At 33.6% G+C, this 16,617-nt stretch overlaps 1 protein-coding gene across 5 annotated transcripts in view; it reads right to left on the bottom strand.

Annotated features, from left to right (window-relative positions):
- Positions 1-16,617, bottom strand: part of Eip63F-1 (Ecdysone-induced protein 63F 1) — a 320,395-nt gene that overhangs the window by 113,201 nt on the left and 190,577 nt on the right. For all 5 annotated transcript variants that reach the window (XM_073986984.1, XM_073986983.1, XM_073986985.1 and 2 more), the window contains one exon: positions 5,346-5,489. In XM_073986984.1, coding sequence (XP_073843085.1) covers positions 5,346-5,489 — 144 coding nt within the window. The remainder of the gene's footprint in view (positions 1-5,345; positions 5,490-16,617) is intronic.

Here is a 16,617-nt window from a genome sequence, read left to right as displayed (position 1 = left end):
CGGGTAATGGGCGATAGAAAATTCTTGCTGGGTATGTACGTATATTAAATGCACACACATTTCGACACCTCCAAATAATAGTATGCTAAGTCTGAAAAGTGAGTTTTGCAGGAGAAGCTCTCAAAGTGTGGAATTTTTTTTTGAACTTCAGTACTCTGCTAAGTCAATATTTGTTTATAACTTCTGTTCGGATTGACCGATCATTACCAAAATTTGACAGAATTTAAGTTAAAGGACGTTCGACACCTCCATATAATAGTTTGGTAATTCTGAACAGTGAGTTTTGCAGGACAAGCTCTAAAAGTTTGGAAATTTCTTACACCTTCAGTACTATGCTAAGTAAATATTTGTTTATAACTTCTGTTTGGATTGTCCGATTATTACCAAAATTTGACAGAATTTAAGTTAAAGGACGTTACATATAAAAATGTAAAGAACTTGAAAACATGCTAAGTCGACTTAGCATACTATTGTTTGGAGGCGTCGATTTGTAAAAGGATGTCTGTTGATGCCTGTCTGTTCCCAATACGCCATTCACATGTTTGTCAATGCCGACGACGACAACGCACAACAGACAAGTGTTTGTGCCGATGATTACACGATTGTTAATCATTTGATGATAGACATTTTTCCAACACGAGGAAAATACGATAAATGGGAACCAATAATGTATGCAGATTAGTAGGGAGCTAGCTTCACGGAACGGAGTGAAGTGTGGAGAGCTGCATAAAGCAAACTGTTCGCATGGCAAATACGATGACATGCAAGAAGACGAAGAAGATATTAAAAATTAAAGTAAATTAGCTTAACGCACATACATACTGGGTATGGGTGTATGGGTTTGCTAATTGGCTTATAAACGGATGCAAATAATGATAAGTAGAAAATTATGACATTTTAAAGGAAAATTAAATTGAATATTTGATTTAAATTTGAAGAAACATTAAAAAATGTTTTTTTTTATTTTTTTAACTCCAAATAAAAGGGAATTTTAAATAGAATTTTTGTTACATTTTAAAGACACATTAAAAAATTATTATTTTAGTTTTATATTATAAAGAATATTTGCTTTTTTATATCTATAATATTATTGTTGCAGACAACAATTATATTGTTAACAGACCATCTTTTTATTAGAAGTCACAGACATTGTTAAATGCTGTTGACCGCATTGTTGTTATTACTTCGAAATAATAGTCACCCCAAGAAATGCCATTAAAGCTGTTCTTTTGTGTGTGTCTGGCAATAAGAAGAAAATATGAAATGAAAGAGATTTTTGGATTTGGCATTTCATCAAAGTCAAAGAGAATAAACATTTTACGATGTTAATAAAGTTTTGGAATGCAGACACCATGAAATGCCGACAAACACATAAAAGAAGCTAAAAACAAGAAGAATAAAATCCAAAACAAAAAACGTCCAAATTCCTAATAAAATTATTACAATAATTCCACAATGAATTTATGGGCAAAGAAGCAGCAAACGGCATGAACTTAAAATATATATGAAGGCCAGGGTGGTGGTATGATATGAAAGTTATTTAGAAGCTGTAGCGGTAAAGATGTCTGTCTATAAACACAAACATTATTGAGTTCGAAATATTACCATGTCAACACCCTATTAAAAAAGAAAATATAAAAATATAAAAACAAGCTGAACCGGGTCTGCGTTGCTGTTGTCTAACCGAGTTCTTCATTGAGGACGTAGGGGATGGAAGATACCAAGGAACGGTCCTGACCGGCTTTAACATGGCAAAGCCCAGGATTTATCTTGGTCCCTCTTTCATCCCAAGTGGACAATGACCTCCCCGTGGTGTCACCTGGAGAACTGCCGTTAAAGGTAGTGAGCTAACAGGTGCGCGCGTTCACCCATAACAAAAGTTAAAAACTTGGGTTTGGGCGTCGGGTTAGTAACCCTCTCCTAGAAAAAACGAAAGAAATGAAAAACAAACCCCTCTAAAGTTGACGAACACCGCAAACGTTTTAAGGACCATGATCTGCGAATCGGCACCTGGAATGTTCGCACTCTTTATAGAGAAGGTGCAGTCTTCGCATTGGCAGACGTACTTGAAAAGTACAAGGCCGAAATTGCTGCCATACAGGAAATCGATGGAACGGGAAAGGCGTCACAACAACACCTAAAGGTGACGCACTGTATTATAGCTGCTATGACACAAAGCATGAGTTTGGTTGCGGATTTGTAGTTGGTCGGAGGTTAAAACACCCGGTCTCTAGCTTCACACCAGTGAATGAAAGACTTGCTACAATTCGAAAAAAGCAAAATTCTTCAACATTAGCTTTATTTGCGCTCATGCTCCCACTGAAGACAAGCACGAACTGACCACAGATATATTTTATGGGCGCTTAGAAGAAACATATGGCCGTTGTCCTACCCCTGACATTAAAATTATTCTAGGCGATTTTAATGACAAAATTGGAAAGGAAAATATCTTTGGCCCAACAGTCGGAAAATTCAGTTTCCACAGTGAAACATCTGACAATGGTATGATATCTGATAGACTTCGCAGCGGCAAAAAACATGGTAGTTAGCAGCACCAGATTTAAATATCTCGACATCCATAAGGGCACCTGACTGTCTCCAGATCAGAAAACAAAAAATCAAATTGATCACGTTGTCATAGATGTGCGTTCGTTCCGAGGAGCAAACATAGACTCGGACCACTACCTTGTTGCAACAAAGGTACGCACCCGGTTAAACTTAGCAAAACAAAGTGCGAACAGACACAACACTAAAGTTAGACATCGGTAAGCTGCAATCACAACATATAGCCAAAGCATATTCCACTCAACTAGCCCAATTGCTTAGTCAAAGCACTCCTCATACCGATAACATATCAGCGCAAAGGCAAAGTATTGCCCACTCCATGCAAACAGCCACAAAGTCAGTTCTTGGATACCAGAGACATCCACCAAGGAATCCATGGTATGACCAGGAGTGTCGTGCTGCTACCGAAGAGAAAAATGCGGCATATAGGGCTACTTTACAATCCGTAGCAACGCGTAGCGCACGAGAGAGACATCGGGAGAAAAGGAGGGAGGAGAAACGTCTTTTTCGCAGGAAAAAGAGAGAGATGGAAAAGCGGGAGTGTGAAAAAATCGAGATGTACAGGAACCAGAATGAAGTCCGAAAATTCTACCAAAGAGTCAAGCATCAAACTGATAGCTTTGATACAGGCACATTCTCCTGTAGAGACCATCAAGGTAATTTGGTAACTGATACAGATAGTGTGCTCAGGATATGGAATGAACATTTTTCAAAACTGTTGGTATCCAATAGCAGCGAAACGACGAAGACCCAATCCCAGAAGATGGTATTGAATGTATACCACCCAGCCAAGATGAGGTAAAGACAGCAATAAATCGGCTAAAGAATAATAAGGCAGCAGGAGCCGATGGCTTACCAGCAGAGCTGTTCAAAACCGGAGGCGACACGCTGATAAGGTGTATGCATCAGCTAGTTAGCACCATCTGGTAGAAAGAACGAGTACCCGACGATTGGAACCTGAGTATCCTGTGCCCCGTCCACAAGAAGGGAGACTGTATGCTCTAACTATAGGGGCATAAGTCTACTCCCTATTGCCTACAAGATCGTGTCAGGGATATTGTGCAAACGACTAAAGCCTACGGTCAACGAAATAATTGGACCATACCAATGCGGCTTTAGTCCTGGCGAGTCCACCATTGACCAAATATTTACCCTGCGGCAAATCCTGGAGAAGACCCAAGAGATGCATATCGACACCTACCACCTTTTTGTCGATTATAAAGCAGCCTTCGACAGCCCGCTGCGTTCAAAGGTATTCCAAGCCATGTCTGAATTTGGTGTCCCCGCAAAGCTCAATCGGCTTTGTAAAATGACTCTAACTGACACAAGATCTTCAGTTAAAATAGGAAAAAACTTCTCCGAAGAGTTTAGTACCAAAAGAGGTTTCAGACAAGGAGACAGCCTTTTGTGTGATCTCTTCAACATCCTGCTGGAAAAGGTTATACGAGAGGCAAACGTCAAAAGAAGTGGCACAATCTACACCAATAGCCACATGTTACTTGCTTATGCTGATGATATAGACATCATGGGAAGATCAGTAAAAGAAGTAACCGATACCTTTATGAAGGTCGAATGAGAATCTGCTAAAGTGGGTCTGGCGGTAAACGGTGAGAAGACCAAGCTGATGGTGTCGACGCGCAATGCGTCCATTGAGATCGGACCAACGGTTGAAGTTGGTCCCTATAATATTGAGGTAGTAAAAGACTTCGTCCACTCGGCATCTCCGTAAACACAACAAACGACATCAGTTGTCAAATAAAAAGTTGAATTGTATTGGCCAACAGATGCTAAACAAAAAAACATTGTTCCACAACAACCCATAGGGGACAAGGGAGACTTTTCTCAAATGAATGAGTGCACCCCGATTCATATTTAGCTCAATGATATGGGACTACTGTTTATTGCCGAGTCCGAACGGCGTGTCTTAAGAGACCACTTGTGGAGAAGTTTTTCAAGGCTGAAATACTCAGGAAATGTCGCCAACATTACTGAGGGGTATTTTGCCACCGTTGAAAAATGTTTGATGTTGCTTGGCGGGGGAATCGAACCCCCGACCTTCTGCGTGCAAGGCGGGCGTGCATACCATTGCACCACGGTGGCACCCAACAGATGCTACTTTGGTTTAAGTAAGCAGTTTAAAAGCAAAGCCACATCTTGTCAAACAAAAATAACGCTCTACAAAACACTGATACTATCCGTGCTGATTTGTGGCTCCGAAGCCTGGGTACTTGCGCAAGCAGACATTGCAGTGCTTGGTGTGTTTGAGAGAAAATTTCTTCGAAAGGTCTACGGACCAATCTGCGTTGACCACGAGCGGTATCTGCTATACAACGACATCAACATAGTTAAACGTACCGAGATGCAGCGATTGCGTTGGCTAGGCCATATCATAAGAATGAGCGAAGATGAACCCGCAAAAAAGGCGTATAAATACGGACCGCTTGGCGGTGCACGCAGAATTGGCAGGCCAAGGAATAGATGGCGCCAACAAGTGAATAAAGAGATGAAAAGGCGTGGTATTCCAGAGTGCGAAAAAACAAATAGAGAGAAATGGAGATCTTTTCTTAGTTCGAACTATGGAACAAATTTTCTGTAATGGGCCAGCTAAGTAAGTAAGTAATGTCCAATTCCAGATCGAAAATTATTCTTGTTTTAGTTGGAAGCCAAAAATTAAACTACGTACACCAGACTCTGTTATAAAATTATAAAATAATTCCAATGACTCAACCCAAAAAAGTTGCTTATGAACCGATTAATCTTAATCTGCTCTCTTTACTTACCCGAATGACTGGCTTCGCGTATTAAATCGTTGATGATTTCATCCCGCACATTTATGCCTAAATTTTTAAGCATAAACTGTAATTCATTTGCTGTAACACGACCATCACGATTTCTATCTAATAAATCAAAAGCTGTGCGTAAATCTGAAAAAGAGAAGAAGACGAAGAAAGAAAACATTATTATAAAGAAGAAAATTTGCAAAACATGAGAAATTTGTAAGACAATTTGTTTTTTTTTTTTTAACAGACTCTGGGTATGTGTTGTGGTACGTGTTTGGTTTACAAAATACGCAAATAAAAATAATAAATTGAGTGGTTAAACAGACGTGGCCTTGTAAAGAAAACCGTTAACATGTGTCGTATGATTAATAAACTTATGGGACCAATAAAAACAACAATCATACGCATTGTGGTGCATCATAAATGTGAATATTTTTTCAGTTAATAAACAAAATTTTTATGTTTTTTACAGTTTTTTTTTCTGCTCTAATTTATTGCTTATGAGTAAATACATAGATATGTTCGTATTATATTAAATATATATTTCCAATTATCCTCCTTTGTCACCTTCTAGGATGTTTTTTTGAAAATAAACATTTTGTTAATAATTATTATTTATTCTCAATAATTGTTATTATCATATTATCTAGTAAATATTTTTTTTTTCAATAATGTCATGTCATTCATATCGCCCAAAGCCATCAGCCGTCTACTATTTTTGTTGTTGTTGTTTCATTATATTGTGTTAATCACAATCAAATATTTGATGTAAACATAAAAATTTAATTAATCGTTTGTCAACTTTGCAAAAAAGAACAAAAGAACAGAAAAACTGGGTTGGCTCGAAGAGACCTATTGTTTGTTCATTTTAATGGAAAATGAACGCAAAATACATCATATCCCGCGATATAAACATATGGACATATTTTATTATACCGTGTATACATTCACATTACATTGTAATTGAAATAAAAAAATGGTAATGCAAATGCCATGAACTGTAAACATTGGTCTTACAAACAGACAGATAGACAACATGACATGACATGGTTATTGTTGCAAAAAAGTTAATTGTCGAAAGGATAACATGAGTTTTTTTGTTGTGGTCTATTGATGATTATATTGTTGTCATCCGCTTAATTTGAAGTGATTGACATCGTTTGAAGCAATAATATTTATAAGGTGTTTTTGTATAATAATATTAAATTTATTTACATGTAATGTTTTTTTATTGTATTAACAAGTAAATAAAAAATAATTAAAAAAGATTAACTTTCAGTGTTTTATTTATAAATGTCCTTAAAAGTAGAAAATAATTTTTCATGATGGAATTAAAAATTGTAACAATATAAAACGGCAAGCGTTTTATTTAAGAGATTTCATTATTAAAAATTATTTTCTAGTTTTAAGTGAATTTATAAATAAAACACTGAAACTTAATTTTGTAATTTTTTTTTATTTTTTTTAGTAAATATATTTTTGGACCACTGAGAAGTCGATAAACTAAATACAGTCAATTTAGGCCAAAAATGTAGATAAAAGCTTTAAATTTCTTGAAATCGAGTTGCTCACTCTACACTCAAGAAGGAAGAGACAGAGAGAGAAAGAAGGAAGAGAGAGAGAGAGAGAAATGACCATTAGTATCCAGTTTAGTTGAAATTGAAATGGGTAATGGGTATTCACTATCATAGTTTTAAGGATATTTAACATTTAGGCTGCAGCACGTTTTAGGTAAATATGAAACGCAAGGGGTAAGAGTTTTTAGCAGGAGAGAAAGAAGTAGATTTTTTTAATTATCGATCCATAACCATCCAAATAACCATAAAAATTATTTTTGAATTGCCACTATTTCGGAAAATAAAAAATTATCTATTTTGGATTTGTTTTAATTCCATATTTCGAAAAAATGGAATGATTTCGGAAAGAGTCTCGATTTCGAAAAATAATAAAAACCCATAAGTTCGGATAAATATTTTTATTGAAACTGTACTTCAAATCAATACCCAATAATGGGAAATTATTTAAAAATTCACAATCCACAATTTCGGACCAAATTTGGATTTGGATAATGATTTTGGATATATTTTTCAAATCCACAATTTTGGATTTTTTTAATCCACGCTTTTGAATTTATTTTTTTAATCACATTTTTGGATTCTGTTTTTTAAATATAAGAACAAATATTACGATACAATGCACGGCTTGAGATACAAATCCATGATTTGGAAAAAAACTTAAATTTAAATAAAGATGTTTTGAAAAACTCAACGATTTTAGAAATATTTTGAAAGAAAAACCTGTATTTGGGAAAATATTTTTTAAAATCTTCGATGTGGGAAATTGATTTTGAGTAGAATTCACAATTTAAGAAAAAATATTATGAATAATTTTAAGAAATTCGTGGAAAAATATTTTGAAAAAAATCTAAGATTTAGGAAAAATATTTTGAAAAAATCTAAAAATGTTTCTAAGAAATCCTCCATTAGAAAAAAATATTTTTATAAAATTCGTTTGGAGAAAAATCTACGATATAGGAAAAATGTTTAGAGGATATTTACAATTCGGAAAAAATAAATTTTTGAAAATGTACGATTTGGAAAAAATATATTTTGAAAAATGTACGATTTGGGAAAATATTCTGAAAAATGTACGATTTGGGAAAAATACTCTTAAAAAGTTTACGATTTGGGAAAATATTTTGAAAAATATACGATTTGGAAAAACATTTTTTTTAAAACACAAGGTTTGGGAAAACTATTTTGAAAAATATACAATTTGGAAAAAATATTTTAAAAACTCACTGGAGTCGGAGCCGAAGTCGTGAAGAAAAGCTAGACTCCGACACCGGGCAACAATTTGTTCTAAATTTATCAAAAAAAAAAAATTAATCAAGATTTTTTTTTTTAAATCAGTTAAAGGACCATGATTTAAATATAACTCTTTTAATCTCTACGTCGATTACAAAATACATATCGGAAACATTTTTGGGTCAATTGATTGTTTATAAAACACTTTTGTTTGTTTAATTACACTGTGCAAGACGAAAAATAACCATATTCTGACACCGCAGAAGACAAAAAAAAAAACATGTGCCCCGGAAAATTTAAATTTTTAAAGTAGTTTTCCTATATTAATCTTTAATAACACTGTGAACCGAAATTTTGGGGGGTGGAAAATTCCTTTTGGGGATGAAAGCTCTTGGTGAGTATATACAGAACCCAGAAGGACAGATCCGCCGTGAGTCGAACTTTTGAGATATGGCGTAATAAATATTTTGCTAGAGACCCTATAAGCCCTCAGATATTACCGTCATATCTTTGTCCGCTGTTGTCTTAGCTTATTTTTGAGATCACATTTCTTCAGCCAAATGAAATGAGGATTATTTTCGTAGTGCATTTTGACCTTCTATCTCGCTTCCTTCAATTTCCTTTTCGTCCTTTATTTTAAGAGCCGCTATAAAAGTACCACAAGATGACGTTTTTCAGTTTCAAAATGTTCTGCAAAATTTTGTCGCGTTTTCGTGGTCGTTTTGTGCATTTACCCTGTTTTTGTTCAGAAAAAGACTATATTTTGTGTTTTGAATATTCGTTACAGAACATACAAAAACACAAAACACAGTTTTGTCTGAGCAAACAGGGGTAAATGTCAAAAATGACTATGAAAACGCGATAAAATCGATTAGTTGTCAATGACAGCCGTACCTAAAATTTTCTGAACGACATTTTTGCAGAACATCTCAAAGCTTAAAAACGTCATCTTGTGGTACTTTTATAGCTGCTCTTAAAATAAAGGACGAAAAGGACATTGAAGGAAGCGAGATAGAAGGTCAAAATGCTCTACGAAAATAATCCTCATTTGATTTGGCTGCAGAAATGTGATCTCAAAAATAAGCTAAAACAAAAGCGGACAAAGATATAACGCTAATATCTGCGGTCTTATAGGGTCTCCAGCAAAATATTCATCACGCCATATCTCAAAAGTTCGACTCACGGCGGATCTGTCCTTCTGGGTTCTGTATATACACACCAAGAGCTTTCATCCCCAAAAGGAATTTTCCACCCCCCAGACTTTGAGCTCCATTTTGTTGCACAGTGTAAGCGTTCCTAGAATGTTATTTTGGAAAAATATTCTGAAGAATGTACAATTTGGAAACATTTTTTAATAAAACCCACGATTTGGGAACAATATTTTGAAAAATGTACGATTTGGGAAAATATATTTAAAAAAATCAAGATTTGGGAAAAATATTCTGAAATTTACGATTGTAAAAAATTTACGATTTGGAACAAAAATTAAAAAAAAAACACGATTTAGAAAACATACTTTAAAAGAATTACGATTTGGAGAAAATATTAAAAAAAAAATTCACAATTTGGGAAAAATATTCTAAATTTTTTAAAAAAATTTACGATTTGGGAAAAATATTTTGAAACATTTACGATTTTGAAAAATATTTTGAAAAATTTAGGATTGGAAACATATTTAAAAAAAAAAAAAAATATGCAATGTAGAAAAAAAATATTTTTAAAAAATCCACTGTATTGAAAAAATACACTATTTGGAAAAAATCAAGAAAAAAATTGAATTAAAATTAATATAATATTGAAAAAATTCAAAAAATTCTAAATTTGGAAAATATGTTTGAACCGTTCCACAGAGGGGAAATTTGTGTTAAAAGTTGATCAAAAGCCCTAGAAAGCTCATTTATAGTCCGATTGATATACAATTTTGCACAAAGCATATCTTCTGTATAAGGATTAGTCCTATAGAAAATAATGAAAATCGGTCCAGATTTGGATGCAGCTTCCATATATATTCGCATCTGATATCAGATAAAAATGAACCAAAATCACTGAAATTTGACACATGCAACCTGAACAAGCCTAAAAAAACAATGAGCCAATTTTCAAACAAATCGGTACAGATATATATATATATATATATATATATATATATATATATATATATATATATATATATATGTATATATATATATATATCTATATATATAAAAGAGTAGTGAGGTGAGGTATTCACTGACTGACTGACTGACTGACTGATTCATCACCGCCCAGACGAAACCGCTGAAGCTAGAAAGTTGAAATTTTGGGTGTAGGTTGCTGTTGGTGTGTAGGGGTGAGATAAGGCTGGGTTTTTGGAAATTCGACTCAGAAGTGTACGAAAAGTACTAAAAGGTACTAAATATGGTACCCTTTGTATTAGGCAAACGGTAAGAGCTAGAATTCTGAAATTTGAAATGAGGGTAACTGATGGAGAGCTAGAAAGATGTACCAAAGAGTTTTTGGAAATTCGACCTCTAAGTGTACGAAAAGTACTAAAACTTACAAAATTTAGTACCAATTGTGTATTTTGAAGGGATATAGCTAGAATCATGGAATTTGGTATGGAAATCAAGGTTGGGAAGTGGAGTTGATGTAATTAAATGGTTTTGGAAAATCGTACTAATGTGTACGAAAAGTACTAAATGACACTAAATTTAGTACAAATTATATTTGGGTGAACGGATAGAGCTGGAATTCTGAAATTTGGAATTAAGATTACTGTTGAAGTGTAGGAGTTAGACATGAGGGTGATTTTGGAAATTCGTACTTATGTGTACGAAAATTGCTAAATGGTACTAAATTTAGTAAAATTTGGATTTGGGTGAACGGATAGAGCTGGAATCCTGAAATTTGGAATTAAGATTACTTTTAAAGTGTAGGATTGAGAAATGAGGGTGGTTTTGGAAAATCGTACTTTTGTGTACGACAATTACTAAATGGTACTAAATTTAGTACAATTTGGATTTGTGTGAACGGGTAGAGCTGGAATCCTGAAATTTGAAATTAGGGTCAATTGTGGAGAGTAACAAAGAAAGGTTTTTGGAAATTCGAACTATAAATGCACGAATTGGAATGAGGGTCACTGATGAAGAGTAACAAAGAAAGGTTTTTAGAAATTCGAACTAAAAGTTCACGAAAAGTACTAAATGGTACTTAATTTAGTACAATTTGGATGTGGGTGAACGGATAGAGCTGGAATCCTGAAATTTGGAATGAGGATCACAAATGAAGAGTAAAAATGAAAGTTTTTGGCATTCGAACTATAAGTGTACGAAAAGTAATAAATGGTACTAAATTTAGTACAATTTGGATTTGGGTGAACGGATAGAGTTGGAATCCTGAAATTTGAAATTAGGGTCACAGATGGAGAGTAGGAAAGAAAGGTTTTTGGAAATTCGAACTACAAGTGCACGAAAAGTTCTTAATGGTACTAAATTTAGTACAATTTGGATTTGGGTGAACGGATAGAGCTGGAATCCTGAAATTTGTAATGAGGGTCACTGATGGAGAGTAACAAAGAAAGGTTTTTAGAAATTCGAACTATAAATGCACGAAAAGTACTAAATGGTACTAAATTTAGTACAATTTGGATTTGGGTGAACGGATAGAGCTGGAATCCTGAAATTTGAAATGAGGATCACTGATGAAGAGTAAAAATTAAAGTTTTTGGAATTCGAACTATAAGTGTACGAAAAGTAATAAATGGTACTAAATTTAGTACAATTTGGGTTTGGGTGAACGAATAGAGCTGGAATCCTGAAATTTGGAATTAAGGTCACTGATGGAGAGTAAAAAGAAAGGTTTTTGGAAATTCGAATTAAAAGTATACGAAAAGTACTAAATATAGTACAATTTGGATATGGGTTAACGAATAGGGCCGGAATCCTGAAATTTGGAATGGGGGTCACTGATGAAGAGTAAGAAAGAAGTACCAAACGTCGAAAAGTCCTAAATGGTAATGAGTTTAGTATGATTTGGATTTGGATTTGAAGACCTGGAATCCTGAAATTTGGAATTAATATAGAATTGAGATATGGAGGTAGCTTTAGAAAATCGTACTAATGTGCACGAAGCACAATTTGTATTTGCGTAAACAGATTACTGTTGGAGTGCAGGATTGAGGTAGTTTTGGAAATTCGTACTTATAGAAAAGTGCTAAATGGAACTACATTGGCTATAAATTGGGTTTAGGTGAACGGATAGAGCTGAGATATGAAAGTACATTTTGGAAATTCGTGTGCGAAAAGTGCTAAATGGTACAAAATTTGGTACCTTTTGGTATTTGCTATATGGTATAGAATTTTGCACAATTTGTGATTTTGTAAAGGGTAGAACTGGAATTTTGAAATTCGGTATTAGATTAGCAATTGGTGTTTAGAGTGGTGGTAGGGAGGAGGTATTTTTATACAAAAAGTACTAAATAGTACTATAATGGGTTTCAGAGGAACGGATAAAGGTGGAAAAGTGAATTGGGGTTAGAATATAAGTTGAATATAAGGAAGTAATTTTTGAAACGTTTACCTATGTGTACGAAAATTTGGGAAACATGTTGGTACCAAAACCATTTTGGCATTGTGTAAACAGTTAAGGTACTAAATTTGGTGTTGGGTGTAGGAACAAAGCTGGAATTATATAATATGGAAATATGCTATTTGTACAAAAAATACGAAATGGAACAATATTTGTTATGAAGATCACTCTAAAATTAGAGACAAAGTTATGAGTTTGAAAAATTGTACTGAATATTGTTCCATTGATTTGGTGTTAACGTCAAGGCCTTTCTAAATAGTGTACTGAAATTAAGTAGTCAAACGTGAAGTATCTTTTCAAAAATGTTTTTGTTCTGACCGCTTTGGTATGTTAACTTGAAAACGTGATCCAATGCGACAATTTTGTTAACTAGAAGTTATTTACCCCCTGATAATAAAAAACCTAAATTGAAATGCCTCCAAAAAATTTTCCGTTATATACGGTGGACATACCCGTGCACATTAAGTAAAATTTTTTGTAAAAAAGTTTTTCTAACCTTTCATGCCACAAATTCCGAATTTCAGTTGGAAAATGTGCCGAAGATCTTCAAAATACTCTAAATCTTCAAAATATCTTTTCTAATAAACGTGGATTGAAGTGGACATTTTTTAAATTAAACTTGTATATCCTCTGAGTATTCAAGGTCCAAATTTAAAGAAAATTGGACAATATAGATTTGTTCTTCTTTCAAAATACACTAAGTCGAGAGGTACCGTTATATGGGGATATACGAAAACGTGGATTTTCATGACCATTTTGAATGCCGAAAGTTTAACAGACCTATTCGGGTTCTGGGCGAAACCGCTAAAGCTAGAACCTTGCATTGTAAATGTGCGGGATTGTTGTTGTGAAGGGGGAAATAAAGTTTAGTGTTTGGAAATTCGTACTGGAAGGGAATGCTGTGTTAGTGAAGGGTTAAAACCAGGAGTCAAATCTAAAATTTGCAATATCATACGTAGTTTTGGAAATTCGATATAAAAAATATGGCAGTTGTGTAGGGATGCGATACGGCAATTTTTTGTTTTTTTGTTTTTTTTTTTTTTTTGTAAATTCTGACTACAATCGAAAAAATATTGGTAATAAAATAGGTCTTAGTACAACAGAATCTCCAGTATTCACCATTCCCGTATTAAATATTGTTTATATATATTGTTTCCTTTCCGCTTACGAAGTAGCGGGCATTTGCTAGTATATATATATATATACAGTCTGTCGCAAAAGGTAGTATACACCGTTGAAACCAACATGTATTAGGGATAAATATCACTATAACTTATTGAAAACAACAAACAATTAGTTTTATTTGATAGACATGAAGGTTGTCTTCCGTAATAACAATTAAAAGTGCGCAATATTTGCATACATTAGCAAATGTACGGTTCGAATTCCAAAAAGACCAAAATTTATGTCGCAAAAGTTAGTATACAATGGAGAATCCTCGTGGAACTGTGTAAAAAATTCTTGATATTTTTGAACAAAATGAAACTAAATCTGTACTTAAGATCATAAAGAGTATATTAATTGGTTTTAATGACAGTTATATTACTTATAGTGACAAGTCCAACGTACACTGGGTCGTAAAATCCACAAAAATTGGTCATCTGCAAATACAACAACTGTAGCGACAAAATTCCGGGTGTTATGTCCTGTTTATGGATTCTAAAGCCATGAAATGCTCAGAAAAGCTCTAAAGTTCCAATATGGGGTGATCCTGATCGAGTTTCGGCGTGTCCTGTTTGAAAAAACGCGAACCTCTTGAAGGAAACCCATACTTTTGAGGCCGTTGTCCTTTTGAAACGTGTAATAATCCTTAATCCTTACACATAAGGACTTTCCTTTTCAGTTAATTTTCTCACAAGTTATGTACCTTTTCACATTCCCACCAAAAACAAATAGTAGGAGAACCTCAAGTTCGGGTGTAAGTTCTACAGTGATACTCCACCACCACAGAAGGATATGATAGCTCATTAAAGATTTTAATACAGAGCTTTCTCTGCTGTTATAAAGCATGGATTGTGCAACAACGTTCTAAAAAGCTGTGTTCGCTTCACTTAGGACCAAAATACAACTAAATGGATCAGTTAGAAGTAGTTCATTAGACATTAGTAGTACATTAGACACTAGGGATATGAGAAGCATGTTCGATACTGCTAAAAGGCCGGTAGGACAGTTAAACTGTTAAACTCCTACTATTTACTTTTGGTGGCAATATGAAAAGGGGCAATATTTGTGAGAAAATTAACTCAAAAGGACAGTCCTTATGTGTAAGGATTAAGAATTATTACATGTTTCAAAAGGACAATGACCTCAAAAGTATGGGTTTCCTTCGAGAAATTCCCGTTTTTTTAAACAGGACAAGCCGAAACTCGATCAAGATCACCCCATATTGAAACTTTAGAGCTTTTCTGAGCATTTCATGGCTTTAGAATCCATAAACAGGACATAACACCCGGAATTTTGTCGCTACAGTTGTTGTATTTGCAGATGACCAATTTTTGTGGATTTTACGACCCAGTGTACGTTGGACTTGTCACTATAAGTAATATAACTGTCATTAAAACCAATTAATATACTCTTTATGATCTTAAGTACAGATTTAGTTTCATTTTGTTCAAAAATATCAAGAATTTTTTACACAGTTCCACGAGGATTCTCCATTGTATACTAACTTTTGCGACATAAATTTTGGTCTTTTTGGGATTCGAACCCTACATTTGCTAATGTATGCAAATATTGCGCACTTTTAATTGTTATTATGGAAGACAACCTTCTTGTCTATCAAATAAAACTAATTGTTTGTTGTTTTCAATAAGGTATAGTGATATTTATCTGTAATACATTTTGGTTTCAACAGTGTATACTAACTTTTGCGACAGACTGTATATATATATATATATATATATATATATATATATATATATATATATATATATAGTTTCATATACATATATTTCATTCCAAATTTTATTTTTTAAATTTTTCTCAATTCACATGAGAAAAGGCATGAACGTTTCTGAATAATGCAAACATATTTGATAGGAGTTGGTTTAGTCTGATAAATAAGAGCCCCGGTTATAAGGCGGAGCAAAATTTAGTGTGAGTAAACCTTGCAATTCCATGTAAAAATAGTTCATATTTTAATTGAGAAAAATTAGATTTTTTTCGGAATGGCGCAAATATGCGCAATTTTTTATGATTGAATCTGATATTTGAAACTCAAGCGCATAAAACATTAGAAGAAACTATGGTCGGGAAACGACGGGGAAATAGACTTTTTTACTATTGAAATTGTAGTAATCTTAAAAATTATAATAAAAAAATTTCATAAAGAGGATACGTATCACCATTATTAAAGAGCAAAGATGTAAAATCAATCTGAAAATTTTAAATGCTAATCTTGTCCAGAGACTGTACAAAAACAATAAATCTTGAAAAATATAAATTTTCGCGAAAATGATGTCATTTTAATGTTCACCTAATTTCTTAGTTTTCGAAAATTTACTTTTTGTTTTCAGTATGGCTACGTTCAATCGACTGCTGCATTGGATTGGTTAATCTTACAAAGTCGAGGATGGTTATAGCAAATGTAGAAAAGAGTCTGGTTGCCGTTTATCAAACATTTTTTATAAAAAAACGGTTTTCATATTTTGAGTTTTGAGCAGCTTTAGGCCTATGTTTCCCCTCTGTGCGTTCCTAGAATGTTATTTTGGAAAAATATTCTGAAGAATGTACAATTTGGAAAATTTGTTTAATAAAACCCACGATTTGGGAACAATATTTTGAAAAATTTACGATTTGGGGAAAATATATTTAAAAATATCAAGGTTTGGGAAAAAATATTCTGAATTTTACGATTCTAAAAAATTCTAAAAAACTAGGATTTTGGAAAAGTATTTTAA

Source organism: Musca autumnalis, unplaced genomic scaffold (assembly GCF_047663935.1).
Source record: "Musca autumnalis isolate F117 unplaced genomic scaffold, ASM4766393v1 scaffold_4, whole genome shotgun sequence".
Classification (NCBI taxonomy): domain Eukaryota; kingdom Metazoa; phylum Arthropoda; class Insecta; order Diptera; family Muscidae; genus Musca; species Musca autumnalis.
This window is presented reverse-complemented; position numbering and strand designations above follow the sequence as displayed.